Below are 16,546 nucleotides of genomic sequence, written 5' to 3'. Positions count from 1 at the left end.
TATATTTTTTACTTTTTGCTCTAAAAACACATTCAATAAAAAAAAAAAAATGTAAAAAAAAAGAAAAATCAAATTTCTTTAGCTGTACTGGAATAAAATAGATGTAATTTTTTTGACACAACACTGGTGGTATTTAATCACCTGTGCGTTTTTTATTTGTTGTGCTATAAACAAAAAAAGAGCAACAATTTTGAAAAAAAAAACCCACAATATTTTGTACTGTTTGCTATAATATATTTTTAAAAAAAGCGAAATTTTTTTTCTCAGTTTAGACCGATATGTAGTCTTCTACATATTTTTAGTTAAAAAAAATAAAATAAAAATTGCAATAAGCTTATATTGATTGGTTTGCGCAAAAGTTAAAGCATCTACAAAATAGGGGATAAATTTATAGTAGTTTTATAATTATTATTTTTTTACTAGTAATGACGGTGACCTGCGACTTTTATCGGGGCTGCAACATTATGGCGGACACATTGGACACTTTTGACACATTTTTGGGACCATTGTCATTTATACAGAGATCAATGCTATAAAAATGCACTGATTACTGTAAAAATGTCACTGGCAGGGAAGGGGTTAACACTATGGGGGCAATCAAGGGGTTAACTGTGTTCCCTGTTTATGCTTCTGACTGTAGGGGGAGGAGACTGACTAGGGGAGGAAAGAGATCGTGGTTCCTAGCTATTAGGAACTCACGATCTGTCACTCCTCTCACAACAGAACAGTGATTTGTATGTTTACACACACACGTGCCTGTTCTGCCTCTCATGCTCGTGATCGCTCGCGGCCAGTGGTCATCGCGACAGAGCATTGGCACCCCCACAGTGCCCCTAGCAGCGCAAACCTGCTATCCTGTTCCTGCGAGCCGACATACTGCTACGACGGTTCGCGGGATCCTGCTGGGATCCTAGGACTGCAAGTGATACAGGGTTCCCGTGAAGAGGCCTTGCAGCTTACGCATGTGTTTCCAAATATGTGCTAACTAAACCCAGTGGAGGCTGGTGCTCCAGGGGGGGGGCAAACCTGACCACGGACCACACCCCCACTTCACCTTGTCGCTCCAGCCCTCCAGCCTGCACTGCACACCATACCCACAACCCTTCCTCCCCCCTTTCCGGCTCACTTACCCTGTGCTGCCCCCAGACCAGGGGTCTCAAACTGGCGGCCCTCCTGCTGCTGGGAAACTAAAAGTCCCATGAGGCATTGCAAGGCTGACAGTTACAAGCATGACTCAAACAGGCAGAGGCATGATGGGACTTGTAGTTTTGCAACAGATGGAGGGCCGCCAGTTTGAGACCTCTGCCCCAGACTGACAAGTCGGAGGGGGCCCGCCAGAGGCGGCTTATCCCCCTCCGTCTCCTCCGTGTCCCCCCCTCATCTTTCACTGGCGGCTGGTGCGTCGGCCGGGCTCCTCCTGCGTCTCCTCCTCGTCTCCTCCCTCCCCCTCCTAGGCCAATAGGATCGCTTCTCCTTTCGGCCGATCTGGAAATGGGCTTCCTGATTTGCCGGGAGAAGAATCAGTGTGACAATAGCGAATATTCAGTGCTGTGCGCCTCGAGCCCACCCTTTTCTGAAGCCTATTAGAGCCTCTGGCTCCAATCAGGTGCTTCAAAAAACAAACAAAAAAAACCCTGATTGGAATTCAATGCGTCTGGCTCCCTGCATGTAGATTAGGGGGCTGGACACATTGGATAGAGGGGGGCCACTTTACCTTATGCTGTTGGACAGGTTAATTCAGTTGGTAAGCAGACTGGTTGGTGAGTTGAGCTGGAATTTTTTTTCTGGTTTTGTCTTTCATACGTTGGCCCTTCCATGTTCTCTTTGCTGTGAAGACCAGTTATAGGTGGGGGGCAGGGGCCATCTCTTTGTTACTAGCATGAATTGGCCCCCAGGGTCTCTTGGCCCCTATGTCTCTTACAATGCTTGTTAAGATATGTAAATACTTTAATGTCCACAGCCAGAGCAAGGATGCACTTTAAAGCAGGGGTCTCCAACCCCCGGGCCGCGGCCCGCTACCGGGCCGTAGCCCGTTTGCAGCCGGGCCGCAAGGTGTCCACTGAGATGCGGCAGCGGCGGCGGCGGTGAGCAGAGCGATCACCGCACTTCCGCCCACACAGCCCTGCCGCTACACTGCTGGGGTGAAGCAGACGAGCAGAGAGATGACATCATCTCCCACCGCCTGCCCACTTCACCGCTGTTGCGCCCACACAGCCCGGCCAGTATACTGCTGGGGTGAAGCAGGGGAGCAGAGAGATTACATCATCTCTCACAGCCCGCCCCGCATCACCTCTGTGCACTGCACTTAGTGACAATTTGCATTTAAGATGCTTCATCTAGTGGCATGTGTCTGTGGCAATCTGAATCTGGTGGCATGTGGCAAGTGACTGTGGCAATCTGCATCTGGTGGCATGTGTCTGTGGCAATCTGCATCTGGTGGCATGTGTCTGTGGCAATCTGCATCTGGTGGCATGTGTCTGTGGCAATCCGCATCTGGTGGCATGTGGCAAGTGACTGTGGCAATCTGCATCTGGTGGCATGTGTCTGTGGCAATCTGCATCTGGTGGCATGTGTCTGTGGCAATCCGCATCTGGTGGCATGTGGCAAGTGACTGTGGCAATCTGCATCTGGTGGCATGTGTCTGTGGCAATCCGCATCTGGTGGCATGTGTCTGTGGCAATCCGCATCTGGTGGCATGTGGCAAGTGACTGTGGCAATCTGCATCTGGTGGCATGTGTCTGTGGCAATCCGCATCTGGTGGCATGTGTCTGTGGCAATCCGCATCTGGTGGCATGTGGCAAGTGACTGTGGCAATCTGCATCTGGTGGCATGTGTCTGTGGCAATCTGCATCTGGTGGCATGTGTCTGTGGCAATCTGCATCTGGTGGCATGTGTCTGTGGCAATCCGCATCTGGTGGCATGTGGCAAGTGACTTTGGCAATCTGCATCTGGTGGCATGTGTCTGTGGCAATCTGCATCTGGTGGCATGTGTCTGTGGCAATCCGCATCTGGTGGCATGTGGCAAGTGACTGTGGCAATCCGCATCTGGTGGCATGTGGCAAGTGACTGGCAATCTGCATCTGGTGGCATGTGTCTGTGGCAATCTGCATCTGGTAGCATGTGTCTGTGGCAATCTGCATCTGGTGGCATGTGTCTGTGGCAATCCGCATCTGGTGGCATGTGGCATGTGTCTGTGGCAATCTGCATCTGGTGGCATGTGTCTGTGGCAATCTGCATCTGGTGGCATGTGTCTGTGGCAATCTGCATCTGGTGGCATGTGTCTGTGGTAATCTGCATCTGGTGGCATGTATCTGTGGCAATCCGCATCTGGTGGCATGTGGCAAGTGACTGTGGCAATCTGCATCTGGTGGCTGTGGCAAGTGACTGTGGCAACCTGCACCTGGTGGCATGTGTCTGTGGCAATCTGCACCTGGTGGCATGTGGCAATCTGCATCTGGTGGCATGTGTCTGTGGCAATGCGCATCTGGTGGCATGTGGCAATCTGCATCTGGTGTCGTGACTGTGGCAATCTGTATCTGGTGACATGTGGCAATCTGCATCTGGTGGCAAGTAACTGTGGCAATCTGCATCTGGTGGCAAGTGACTGTGGCAATCTGCATCTGGTGGCAAGTGACTGTGGCAATCTGCATCTGGTGGCATGTGGCAAGTGACTGTGGCAATCTGCATCTGGTGGCATGTGGCAAGTGACTGTGGCAATCTGCATCTGGTGGCATGTGGCAAGTGACTGTGGCAATCTGCATCTGGTGGCATGTGGCAAGTGACTGTGGCAATCTGCATCTGGTGGCATGTGGCAAGTGACTGTGGCAATCTGCATCTGGTGACGTGGCAATCTGGTGGCATTGAACTGTGGCAATCTGCATCTGGTGACATGTGACTGTGGCATGTGGCAGTCTGCATCTGGTGGCAGACGATGTGGCATGTGGAAATCTGGTGATAGGCAACGTGGCAAGCTGGTAGCAAGTGACAAGCTGCATCTAGTGACAGATTCTGCATTATGGTGAGTTGAACTATTTCATTTTATATTACAATATAATAATAAAAATGATGCACTTCAATCATCCTGACACAACATTAACCATGGTGTTGTGATAAAGTGCTAACACCAGCCATTTCCTGACAAATTGGCCGCGAAAAGCCGCATCGTCCCCCATGCGCCCACCCCCCGGGCCTTGCCACAATTTTCATCCACAATGCCGGTCCCCGGTGCCAAAAAAATTGGGGACCACTGCTTTAAAGCACATCTATCATGAGATAAGTGCAAGGGCTGCTGGTGCTCACCTCCTTTTGGAAATGCTAGCAGCCTGGCTTTCGTACCTTCTGAGATCACTGACCCTGAATCATCCATGCTCTACACGTGCGCCATGTCTTGATGCTTGTACAGGCTTTTGAAGAATCTGCTGCGCCCAATGGGAAATGTTGTCTGAGTACATGACGGGCACATGTATATATTCTGACGCTAAGTTTGCATTTTCACAAATCTGGCCCTTAGGTGAAATGGTAAATAGCAAAGCACTTGTAAGCTTGAGAAATATCCAATTATAGCTCTTCCTACATCTGTGAATATAATAATAGAGACATTTTCCGTATGCATCTAAACATTCGGTTCAGGAGAAATCTTGGAATAGCTTCTTGTGATTAAGACGTTAAACCTTTTGGTGACTACAGGTCATTAATATTAACACCCGGATTCCTGGGACAAAATTTAGCATGCATCTGTTGCCTTGGCAATAACTCCATGACTTAACGCATACCGTATTTATCGGCGTATAACACGCACCCCAAGTTTAGGAGGTAATTTTAAGGAAAAATACTTTTAGGAGGGAAGTTTAAGGAAAAAAAACTTCCCATCAATACAGCCTTATCAGTGTCATATGCAGCCTTGTCTGTGTCATTTGCAGCCTTGTCTGTGTCATTTGCAGCCTTGTCTGTGTCATTTGCAGCCTTGTCTGTGTCATCTGCAGCCTTGTCTGTGTCATCTGCAGCCTTGTCTGTGTCATCTGCAGCCTTGTCTGTGTCATTTGCAGCCTTGTCTGTGTCATATGCAGCCTTGTCTGTGTCATATGCAGCCTTGTCTGTGTCATATGCAGCCTTGTCTGTGTCATATGCAGCCTTGTCTGTGTCATCTGCAGCCTTGTCTGTGTCATTTGCAGCCTTGTCTGTGTCATTTGCAGCCTTGTCTGTGTCATCTGCAGCCTTGTCTGTGTCATATGCAGGCTTGTCTGTGTCATTTGCAGCCTTGTCTGTGTCATTTGCAGCCTTGTCTGTGTCATCTGCAGCCTTGTCTGTGTCATATGCAGCCTTGTCTGTGTCATTTGCAGCCTTGTCTGTGTCATTTGCAGCCTTGTCTATGTCATTTGCAGCCTTGTCAGTGTCCATCTGCAGCCTTGCCATTTAAAAATGGCGCCACCAAGATACAGAGCCGGATGTCCTGTGTATCTCGGCGGCTCTCGGCTGTTCTCGGCGGCTTTTGGCCACTCTCGGCGGCTTTCGGCAGCTCAGGCGGGACTGCGAGAGAGGTCGAAAGCTGCCGAGGACGGCCAAGAGGCTCACAATCGGCGGGGGATTGGCGTATAACACGCTCCCACGATTTCCCCCTGATTTTAAGGTGAAAAAAGCTTGTGTTATATGCCAATAAATACGGTACTTAAAAAATATTATCAACCTTCTTTTTTATTATGCAAATGCACAAAAGAGTAAAGAAAATAATTAATTTAACTTTTTTTTTTTTCTATTATTGTTTTTTTTTTTTAACTCGGATAATTGTATCTGACATTTGCAGTGTTAGATGACACTGTAGTCTGAAGTTGCAAGTGATAATGTGCAGACTTAAAGGGGTTTGTTTACTAAAGCTGGAGAGTGCTAAATCGGGCTCACTTCTGCATAGAAACCAATCTAGCTTCTAACCTCAACTTGTTCAGATAAAGGAGAAGTACGGAAAAAAGCTTGTTGCCTCTACTTTTCCTGTCGATCATAGAAGCACAGTTCGTTTTGCACTCCTGTGACCCGTTTTTAGCAGACAGCGGGGGCTGAAGCCCGTTTTCTGCTGACATCAGAGAAGTCGGTCTGGCAACCACGTCATCACGACCACAGAGTCGGGATCCGTCAGATCCCTGGACAGACACCCGGCTCAGCCTCTCGGCGAGCCGCTAAGAGGCTTAGCTGGCTGCTGCACCCCCCCCCCCCCCCCCCTCCACAGCTCAGTTCTCCACTGAGCGAAGAGGGGGCAGAGCAGAGAGCGGTGACTAACAGTCTACAGCTCTCTGCTTAGGGTGCTGTGAGAAGCGAGCGATCAGCGTTGTTCGATCGCTCGTTTCTCTGTGTAGAGGCGCCAGGAGACAGATGCAGCATCCACCTAGGTAAGTATAAATCTGCAAAAAAGCCATATCCCATACTTCTCTTTTAAGCTTTGGCAATGGAAGCATGGCAGCTGATTGGTTTCTATGCAGAAGTTATGCTGGTTTAGTAAGTAAACCCCAAAGTGATACTAAAACATACAATGTTTAATTGCCATGATCCCTTCTATTTATGTATAAACTTAATGCCAATGTATTTAATTTAACCACTTGACCTCCAGAAGATTTATCCCCCTTCATGACCAGGCCATTTTTTTTTTCGCTATGACACTGCGTTACTTTAACTGACAATTACATGGTCATGTGATGCTGTACACAAATAACATTTATATCTTTTTTTCCCCACAAATAAAGATTTCTGTTGGTGGTAGTTGATCACCTCTGCAGTTTTTATTTTTTGAACGATGAATAAAAAAAAGACCAACAATTGTTTTTTTAAAAAAAACAATATTTTTTACTTTCTGCTATAAAACACATCCAATAATTAAAAAAAGAAAATCTAATGTCTTCATAAATTTAGGCCAATATATAACAAAATCCCAATAAGCCAATTTTGATTGGTTTATGCAGAAGTTATAGCGTCTACCAACTATGGAATATTTTTTTTTATTTTTTTACTAGTAATGGTGGCGATCAGCAACTTATAGTGGGACTGCGATATTGCAGCTGACACTGACACTTTTTGGGGACCAGTGACCCTAATACAATGATCAGTGCTAAAAAAAAGCACTGTCACTGTAATACTGACACTGGCTGGGAAGGGGTTTACATCAGGGGCGATCAAAGGGTTAACTGTGTTCCCAACCAGTACTTTACCACAATTTGGGAGGTGCTTTTATTAGGGGAAGGCATGGATCCTAGTCCCTGCTTTTCAGAGACACAGGATCCATACCTTCCCTCCTGTCAGAACGGAGATCTGCCTTGTTTACATAAGCAGACGCCGTTCTGCAGGATAATCGGTGGGTGCTGGCGGACATCGAGTCCATGGTACCCGCCGCTGGGCTCCCGTTGTGCATGATCACAGCGAGAGCAAACCGACGGCAGTGTGTTTGTACGCCCCCTACCTGGAAGAGCCGGATCACGTATATATAGGTGATCTGTCATAGAGGGGACACCCTGTAGCAGTAAAACTGCTAAAGGGCAGGCCTTAAGTGGTTAATATAAAAAAATCATCTGAGAACCTTATTTTACCATTGCTGATTAGCAGTCGCATGATGTTTCCCAGGTCTTTGGTGTCCTCATACTGGTGGTGGCACGTATGCACATGCAGCAGGGTTTGAAAGAAGGGTGTGCAGAAAACGGGCAGGGGGAGGCGTTCATTCAGCAGTATAGTTCTGTAATGGACTGCAGGTGGGGAGGGTTTAAACAAAAACTCCAATTTGAAAGACTTAGCATTAGATACAGACATAACCTCAGAATACAGTGGCTTAAATAAGTCCTTGCGGTGGATCTTCTGCCGGTTTTGTTGGGGCCCTTTTTGGACCGATGCACAGAGAAATTAGGGTATGTCAACAAACTGGGAGTTGCAGCAATGTATCTAAAAGGTTGATCTTAGTCAAGGAGGGGACTCTTTGGGTACGGGTGATTAGTTAGAAGGAGGCAGACCCATTTGCAGCATATCTTGGCTGCATTGGGCCTGGTCTAGAACAGCATGAGGCGTTATAAGGGGGTCCTGCTCACTAAAGCCCCCACTTATATCAGATTTTCCAGCATCTCCCCTTAAATCATGGTTCCCAAAGCTCCTCTTGCATCAGAGTCCGCAGAGCACCCCTTATATCTGAGTCCCCCTTACTCTAGTGTACTCACTCACTTGGAGGCAGGAGAGAGAAGGGAAGGAGGGGGGAGACCTCACTTGAGAATAGAGGCTTAGGCTCCACAGTGTATCTGCCGGCTGCTGGGCTTCAAATCTCCCACCCAAACATCCCTTTTCTGAGGCACAGCATGCCGAGGATTGGAGTATTGGGGGGCAGACACAGAGGGGTAGGGGTAAGAGGAGCAGATCATTTTCTGATATGATTATATGTACCATATGAGCACTGTATCAATAAACACGTTTTGATAAAAAAAAAAAAAAAAACAGGATTTGCCGGTTATCGGCAGTCTTCTTTACTATAAATGATAAATGTTAATTTGTTTTGAAAGCCTGTTTCATGAGACTAATCCTTTTTTTAAAAAAACATATTTTTGTTTTAATATTAAATAAGAACCTTCAAACATATATCAAATACATTTGGAAAATAAGTTTTACGAACTTAAAAAAAAAATTGTGTAAGTTACAAGAAAAAATTAAGTGAATATCACTTAAAACTGTGGTTCCAGACAAGTGGTGTAGTGGTTTAGTGGTTATCACTTTTGCCTTGCCGCAAAGGGGTGGCTGGTTAAAATCCTGACCACTACATTGTCTGCATGGAGTTTGCATGCTCTCCCTGTGCTTCCATGGGTTCCTCTGGGTACTCAGGTTTCCTCCCACACTTAAAAGACATGCTGGTAGAGTAATTGGCTCCTGTCTAAACTGGCCCTAGTATGTGTATGTATGAATGTGGGTTGGGATCTTAGATTGTAAGCTCCTTGAGTGCAGGGACTGATGTGAATGTATATGTAAAGTGCTGTGTAAATTGACAGTGCTACTGTATATATGTACCTGAAAAAAAAATCAATACGTTAATTAACTTAGGTATTCCTAACTTAAACTTATGGTCTATAAACTGAAAAATTGAGTAGGCTTTACTTGAACCTATGGTCTATAAACTGAAAAAAATTGAGTAGGCTTTACTTGAACCTATGGCCTATAAACTGAAAAAATTAAATAAGCTTTACTTGAACCTATGGTCTATAAATTGCAAAAAAATGAGTAGGCTTTACTTGAACATATGGTCTAGAAACTGAAAAAATTGAGTAGGCTTTACTTGAACCTATGGTCTAGAAACTGAAAAAAATTAAATAGGCTTTACTTGAACCTATGGTCTATAAATTGCAAAAAATTGAGTAGGCTTTACTTGAACCTATGGTCTAGAAACTGGAAAAATTGAGTTGGCTTTACAGTCTCTAAACTGGGAAAATTGACTTGGCCTTACTTAAAACTATAGTTCCAGACAAGTTAAGGTATATTTTCCTAACTTGAAACACTATGGTCTATAAACAGAAAAAAATTGGAGCTGGGTTTATTTAAAACCACAAAGTTGAAAACATGAAAAATCTAATGAGTCAGATAAGAATAAGTTCAGTTGACAGCACCGGTGCTTAAAAAGCTGATGTAATAGTTGCCTCAATTTTTTTGAGTAAACCCAGCACAATATTTTTTACAGTTTACATGACTTAGGCATGTTCTTCTACAGAGCCTGGGAGGCCATTGAGTGACTCATCACACAGCTAGCCAGTTTGGGTGCATGAAGAAGTCCCTCAACCATAAAGACGGTGCACTTGGCATTCTTTTTGTCATGCCCCATGTGCCTCTCCATTGGTGTGTCATGGCATTTCTATGTACTTGTTCCAGAGTTTCATTATCTACATCTGGTGAACGGCCTCCAGACCCCAGGAAGATCCATCATCGTTAGAGCAGCTATCCATCACACATTATATTCTCCCAGACGGGCCTCATTATTGAAAGAGTAGGAAACATTTCGTGTAAGAAGGAACTGCAGGTCAAAAAGTGACATCTAATAATGTGGCAGGGTGTGTGCAAGAAGTGATTTTTCCAGGCAGAGCCGAGCCAGGAGCAAGACTAATGGTTTGGCATGAGGAGCATGCTTAAAGGGAAAGCAGATAGTATATTTAGTGATGCAAGTTTTAAAGTAGATGTAAATCCTAACTGAATGGCGCCTAATTTGTAAAGCATGACATATCCTAAACAATTGGCATTTTGTAAATAAAATAGTGTTTTCACTTTTGTTGCCTCTCAGCACTACTTATCCTACTTATCCTCTGGATCCTCTTTGCAGCCAATTACTGCCCACTTGCACTTCAGGGATGGTTGCTTGGCATTTCTCAGGGTGGGTTTCCTGTTAATGACAACTCTAGAATAGTGGTGGTCAACTTTTCTGATTTGGGGGGTCTCAAGTGTGCCGCCCCCCCCATCATCATCACCAAAGGTGGCGCACCTAAAATTCTGTAAATATTCAGTGTCAGAGACAGCAAACACAAACAGAATATAGTCAGAGACTATAAGAATGATACAAGAGATGGTCAGAGACTGCAGACATGATACTAGAGATGGTCAGAGACTGCAGACATGATGCAAGAGATGGTCAGAGACTGTAGCTATAATACAGGAGATGGTCAGAGACTGTAGATATAATACAGGAGATGGCCAGAGACTGCAGGCACGATACAGGAGATGGACAGAGACTGAGGACCTGATACAAGAGATAGTTAGAGACTGCAGACACGGTACAAGAGATGATCAGAGACTGCAGGGACAATGCAAAGATGGTCAGAGACTGTAGGCAAAATACAGGAGATGGCCAGATACTACAGACATGGTACAAGAGATGCTCAGAGACTGCAGACATGATACAAAAGATGGTCAGAGACTGCAGACATGATACAGGAGATGGTCAGAGACTGCAGACATGATACAGGAGATGGTCAGAGACTGCAGAAATGATACAGGAGATGGTCAGAGACTGTATCCAAAGTCTACCCCAGGTTACCCCAGCCTGTTGGAGTGAAGCCAGAAACATTGCTACTTCTGGTGGATATACACTATTATAAGCACAGATGAAAAAAAAAAGTTGAAGGTATTTTCAGTTCCCCTGGAGAATGCCTTGCGCAGAATATCTAAGGACACATTCCTCACAGCGAGATTAATTTGGAATATTCCCAACCTAAATAACGGGGGGTCGTTGAATAACTGTACTCTCTCCAGTGTAAACAAGCAGGGGATATCCTCTCACATCAAAGTTCAGCCTTCTATTTTATGTTATATCAGTGATGAGTTTGCTGTAACGGGTGTTGATTTCCCAGGGCTATTGTGAAGTTTTTTTTTTTTTCTACAGCTGAGAATAGGTTGCCAAAACTTTTATAGCTCTTTGGAAAACCGAAGAAAATACATGAATAGGCGTTAAAATGTCACAACCACAGAAGGTTAGATAAACAGTATCACCCCCTCTCCAGGAAAATGGGTGGTTGGTTATGGGTCAATGTCAAAAAACATTAATCCATGTTAAAAAGGTTTAATGAATTTACAGAGAGTTTTTGTCTGCGTAATAAGAACAAAGTCTGGTCTTTATTTTATTCTTTTATGTTTACCAGTAGACCACTTAGGCCTGTTGAGAAAGCCAGTATATAACATGGAAACATATTCTATGGCGGATCTGTTTGAGATGTTAAATTTAAAGCTGAACCCCAGGCATATGGAAGACACAGATTTAGGCAGCTCTGTATCATTAATGCCTAACTTAACCCTCCCCACCTAAGGGCCCAAATTAACCTTCCCTCCTACCGCACCTTAGTCTCTTCCCCTTCCACCCTTCCACCTGAGGGCCCAAATCAGAGCTCTCGCCTACCACCCTTCAGTCTTTCCATCTCAGCTCACTGCTCCTACCTACAGCCCCTTAGCCCTTCCCCATGTCCCCACTTCCCCATCCACCCTGAGGGCTCAACTCAATGCTCCTATCTACCGCCCCTCAGTCCTTCCCCACTTTCCCTTCCACCCTGAGGGCCCAACTCAGTGTTCCACCTACCACCCTGAGGTCTTTCCCCTACCCTTAAGGGCCTGACTCAATGCTCCTATCTACTACCCCTCAGTCCTTCCCCATCTACCCTAAGGGCCCAACACAGTGCTCCCCCCTATCAGTCTTCAGTCTTTCCCACATCTCCGCCTGACTCAATGCTCCTACCTATCGCACCTCAGTCCATCCTCCTCCACCCTGAGGGCCCAATTCATTGCTCGCCTCTACCACCCTACAGTCTTATCCCCTCTCCCTTGAGAGACCAACTAAATGCTCCTACCTAATACCCCTCAGTCCTTCCCCCTACACCCTGAGAACCTACTCCCGAGGGCCCAGATCAGTGCCACCCCCCATTCCTCAGGCCTTCTTCCTCCCCCTTAGGACCCAAGTCAACGATCCCACCTACTGCCCCTCAGTCCTTCCTCCTCTTTCCTGAGGGCCTATATATATATATATATATATATATATATATATATATATATATAAAAACAGGCTGATTGCACCTAAGTACCCAAGTTATTCAATCAACTTGGGTACAACCAGCCTGTTGGCCGGCTTTAGTTTGCCTGAAGTTCAGCTTTAAACTATCATAATGGACTTTCTGGGATAGATGAATGAAGACTAATAGCCGGGTCTAATGCAATTTAATTAATTTTTGTTTTTTTTCATTTTCTTTTTAGGTTATAAATGAATAGCCCTTATGCCCAACATGAGCTGGAGTTTTTTAACCCGTCTTCTAGAAGAAATTCACAATCACTCCACCTTCGTGGGGAAGGTCTGGCTCACAGTCTTAATCATCTTCCGAATAGTCTTAACCGCCGTCGGCGGAGAGTCGATTTACTCCGATGAACAAAGTAAATTTACGTGTAACACAAAGCAGCCGGGCTGCGACAACGTCTGTTATGACTCCTTTGCGCCGCTGTCACACGTGCGGTTCTGGGTCTTCCAGATCATCATGATATCAACTCCAGCAGTGATGTACCTCGGCTACGCCATCCACAAGATCGCCCGGGCTGCCGAGAATGACAGACGGAAACATATACAAAAAAACAAGAAAAAGTCTTATTCGAGATGGCGGACTGGTGAAAACGTTGAAGATCCTGAGGATGATGAGGAGGAGCCCATGATCTATGAGCCTCCAATAGAACCAGAAAAAGTGGAAAGCAAAGACAAAGAAAACAAGAAACATGATGGCCGATCACGAATTAAAGAAGAGGGACTGATGAAAATATATGTCTTTCAGCTTTTGTCAAGGGCCGTATTCGAAGTTGGCTTTTTGATAGGTCAATATTACTTATATGGCTTCCAAGTACTGCCTAACTTCCAGTGCAATACACAACCATGTCCACACACGGTAGACTGTTTTGTGTCTAGACCAACAGAGAAGACAGTATTTTTGCTGATTATGTATGTTGTGAGCTGCCTGTGCTTGTTGCTCAATATCTGTGAGATGTTTCATCTTGGAATTGGGACCCTGAGGGATGTATTTCGCAACAAGAGGACCAATACTGCCAGGCAGCCACCCTACAATTATTCATACCCAGAAAACATCACTTGCCCTCCAGAATACAATATGGTGGTGAAGTCAAACAAGTCCACCAAAGTCCCCAATGGCGTCATGGCTCATGAACAAAACTTGGCCAACGTTGCCCAAGAACAGAATTGCACAAGCCCCGATGACAACATTCCATCAGACCTCACCGCCTTACATAAACATTTGAGGGTTGCCCAAGAACAGTTAGATATTGCATTCCAGACCTATAACTCTCAGGTCAACGGCCAGACATCAAGGACCAGTAGTCCTGCTTCTGGTGGGACGGTGGTGGAGCAAAATCGGGTAAACACTGCACATGAAAAGCAAGGAGCGAAGCCCAAGGCTAGCTCAGACAAAGGCAGCACCAGCAGCAAAGATGGAAAAACTTCCGTATGGATCTAATCTGAAATCTAACAGGAATTTGTTTTTTTAAATCCACTGGAATTCCGAGTTTTTGTTAACATGCCAGTAATGGTTCCTCAGTTCAGGACCGAAGCACAATTTAAAATAATATACTAAATATCAATTTTATACTTTTTTTCTCTACTTTTTTTTTTTTCTAACCAAATACCAAGTATATGGCTTTATACATTCATATCTACTTACATGTTTCTATCTGGAGAAACGGAGTCATACTCGATACTTTCAGGATTTACCACCATGAAGGGCTACAAACAATCTCTTTGAGGGCCTCTCCCTTAATTTCTACTCTATAGGACAATTAATTCCTGAATAACTCCTTGGCGGGACCCCTGGTTCTGTAGACTGAAAAGTCAGCTGGAATATTTGCTTTGCACAAAATAACTAATGGGATACAGACTGGGAAATGAGAATTTGTTCTGTAACTGAAACGTATTTTTTTTTTTCGTTTTAATTTGTAAGATATTGTTTTTATATAAAAAAAAAAGAATGTGGCTCAAACCGTGTCTTAGTACTTGTTGCTTTTGTGAACTATTGTTATTTGGAATGGGAAACGTGAAAGGGAGAGAGAGGTCTTTGGTCAAATAATATATAAAAATTTCCTTAACTTTCTATACAACAAGAAGTAAGTGGAAATCTCTTCAAAGAGTGGGGAAATTTCCTCTTATGCCCCGTACACACGGTCGGACATTCCGACTAAAAAATCCGTCTGATTTTTTACAAAGGATTTTGGCCCAAACTTGTCTTGCATACACACGGTCGCCCAAAGTTGACAGAAAATCCGATCGTTCATAACGAGGTGACGTAGAACACGTACACGGGACTATAAAGAGGACAGTAGCCAATAGCTTTCATCTCGTAATTTATTCTGAGCATGTGTGGCACTTTGTCCATCGGAATTGTCTACTCATGATCCGACTGAAAAAGTCAGATGGAGCCCACACACGATCGGATTTTCTGACAATAAAATCCGAGTGCACATTTTCCGTCGGAAAGCCTGACCGTGTATACAGGGCATTAGACTGTTGTTACAGATCAAATTTACTCCCGGTGACAATGGCCACCAGAATAAGTAGAGAGGGCGAATCTCCTGAATAGGTACACCACCAGCAATAAAAACCCTTACAGTTTTTTTTGTTTGTATTCTTTATTTTTGGTATCCAGCATTTACATACATTACAAATGTGACGACAAACTAGAACCGTCGGGGCCCTGGCGCAAGAAACCATGAAGGACTCCCATGACCCGAGCCCAGGACCATTCCCACTGATCCTTCACAGAGTTCCCCCTTACATCAAAGTCCACAGATTTCCCCCTTACATCAGAGTCCACAGAGTTCCCTCTTATACACCTCTCAACATTTTGAGATGGGAATGAGGGACAAATGTATGTAGGCATAGGACATAGGACACACCCGCTGCCACACCCCCTTAAAGTAAAATTAACGGGAAAAAAGGTATTTTTTTACCACTACTATTCCTTTATATTGGCTTCTAAAATTTACAAAATGCAGCAATTTATAATTTGGATGAAAGGTTTAGCGCTGGGAAACACTTTTTCAAAGATAAAAAGTGCATTTTATATACAACTATATAGATCAGACCAAAATGAGGGACAAATGAGGTGGGGAAGTAGGACAGAGGGACATTGCTCCAAATCAGGGACAGTCCCTTGAAACCAGGGACCGTTGGAAGCTATGCTTACAGAAGGTTAAACAGTGTCTCCAGGGAAATGGGCTGTTGGTCCTTATTTTTGGTTCAACAGCATAAACATTGATCGTTAATTCACGCTAAAAAGGTTAAGTGAATTTTCAGAGAGATATTTTGTCTGTGTAATAGGAAGAAAGTCTGGTCTTTATTTTAACCTTTTTATGTTTTAACAGTAGATCACATATGCCTGTTGAGAAGGCCAGTATATCCTATGGAAAAATATTCTATGGTGGATCAGTTTTGAGATGTTAACTTTAAAGCTGAACTCCAGGCATACCGTATATACTCGAGTATAGGTCGATCCGAATATAAGCCGAGGCCCCTAATTTACCACAAAAAAAATGGGAAAATGTATTGACTCGTGTATAAGCCGAGGGTGAGACATGCCTGTCCATCCCTGTGTGTCCGTCCATCCCTCTGTGTCCGTCCATCCCTGTGTGTCCGTCCATCCCTGTGTGTGCAGCCTTGTGTGTCCAGCCTACCTGTGTCCCGAGCCTGCGTCCCGAGCCTGTGTGCTTCTGCCATGCCAGGATCGCCGCTCTTCTCGTCTGACAGACGGCGTCGGCGCCTCGGCGGCCATTCCACTGTTCAAAAGCCGCGCCTCCGTCTGTGATAGGCGGAACACTCAATTTCCCAGCAGTCTGTGTTCCGCCTATCACGGACATCCTCTCATCCTTGTCCGTAGTATGAGGATGAGCGGATGTCCGTGATAGGCGGACCACTGACTGCTGGGAAATTGAGTGTTCCGCCTATCACAGACAGGGAGGCGCGGCTTTTGAATAGTTGAATGGCCGCCGTCTGTCTGCTCGACACGCTGATCGGGTAGACAGACGGCGGTGA

The 16,546-nt window shown here is 45.0% G+C and overlaps 1 protein-coding gene across 4 annotated transcripts in view; it reads left to right on the top strand.

Moving 5' to 3' along the window:
- The window catches only part of GJC2 (gap junction protein gamma 2), a 149,373-nt gene extending 134,243 nt beyond the window's left edge, over positions 1–15,130 (top strand). For all 4 annotated transcript variants that reach the window (XM_077490637.1, XM_077490638.1, XM_077490636.1 and 1 more), the window contains one exon: positions 12,724–15,130. In XM_077490637.1, the coding sequence (XP_077346763.1) occupies positions 12,744–13,979 (1,236 nt within the window). In that variant the 5' untranslated portion in view covers positions 12,724–12,743 and the 3' untranslated portion in view covers positions 13,980–15,130. The remainder of the gene's footprint in view (positions 1–12,723) is intronic.
- The last annotated feature ends 1,416 nt before the right edge of the window (positions 15,131–16,546 follow it).

The sequence above is a fragment of the Lithobates pipiens genome, unplaced genomic scaffold, assembly GCF_037356315.1.
Source record: "Lithobates pipiens isolate NorthernLeopardFrog02 unplaced genomic scaffold, aLitPip1_a1.2 Scaffold_19, whole genome shotgun sequence".
Lineage (NCBI taxonomy): Eukaryota > Metazoa > Chordata > Amphibia > Anura > Ranidae > Lithobates > Lithobates pipiens.
Note: the sequence above shows the minus strand (reverse complement) of the source record. Positions and strands in the feature narration are given on the sequence as shown.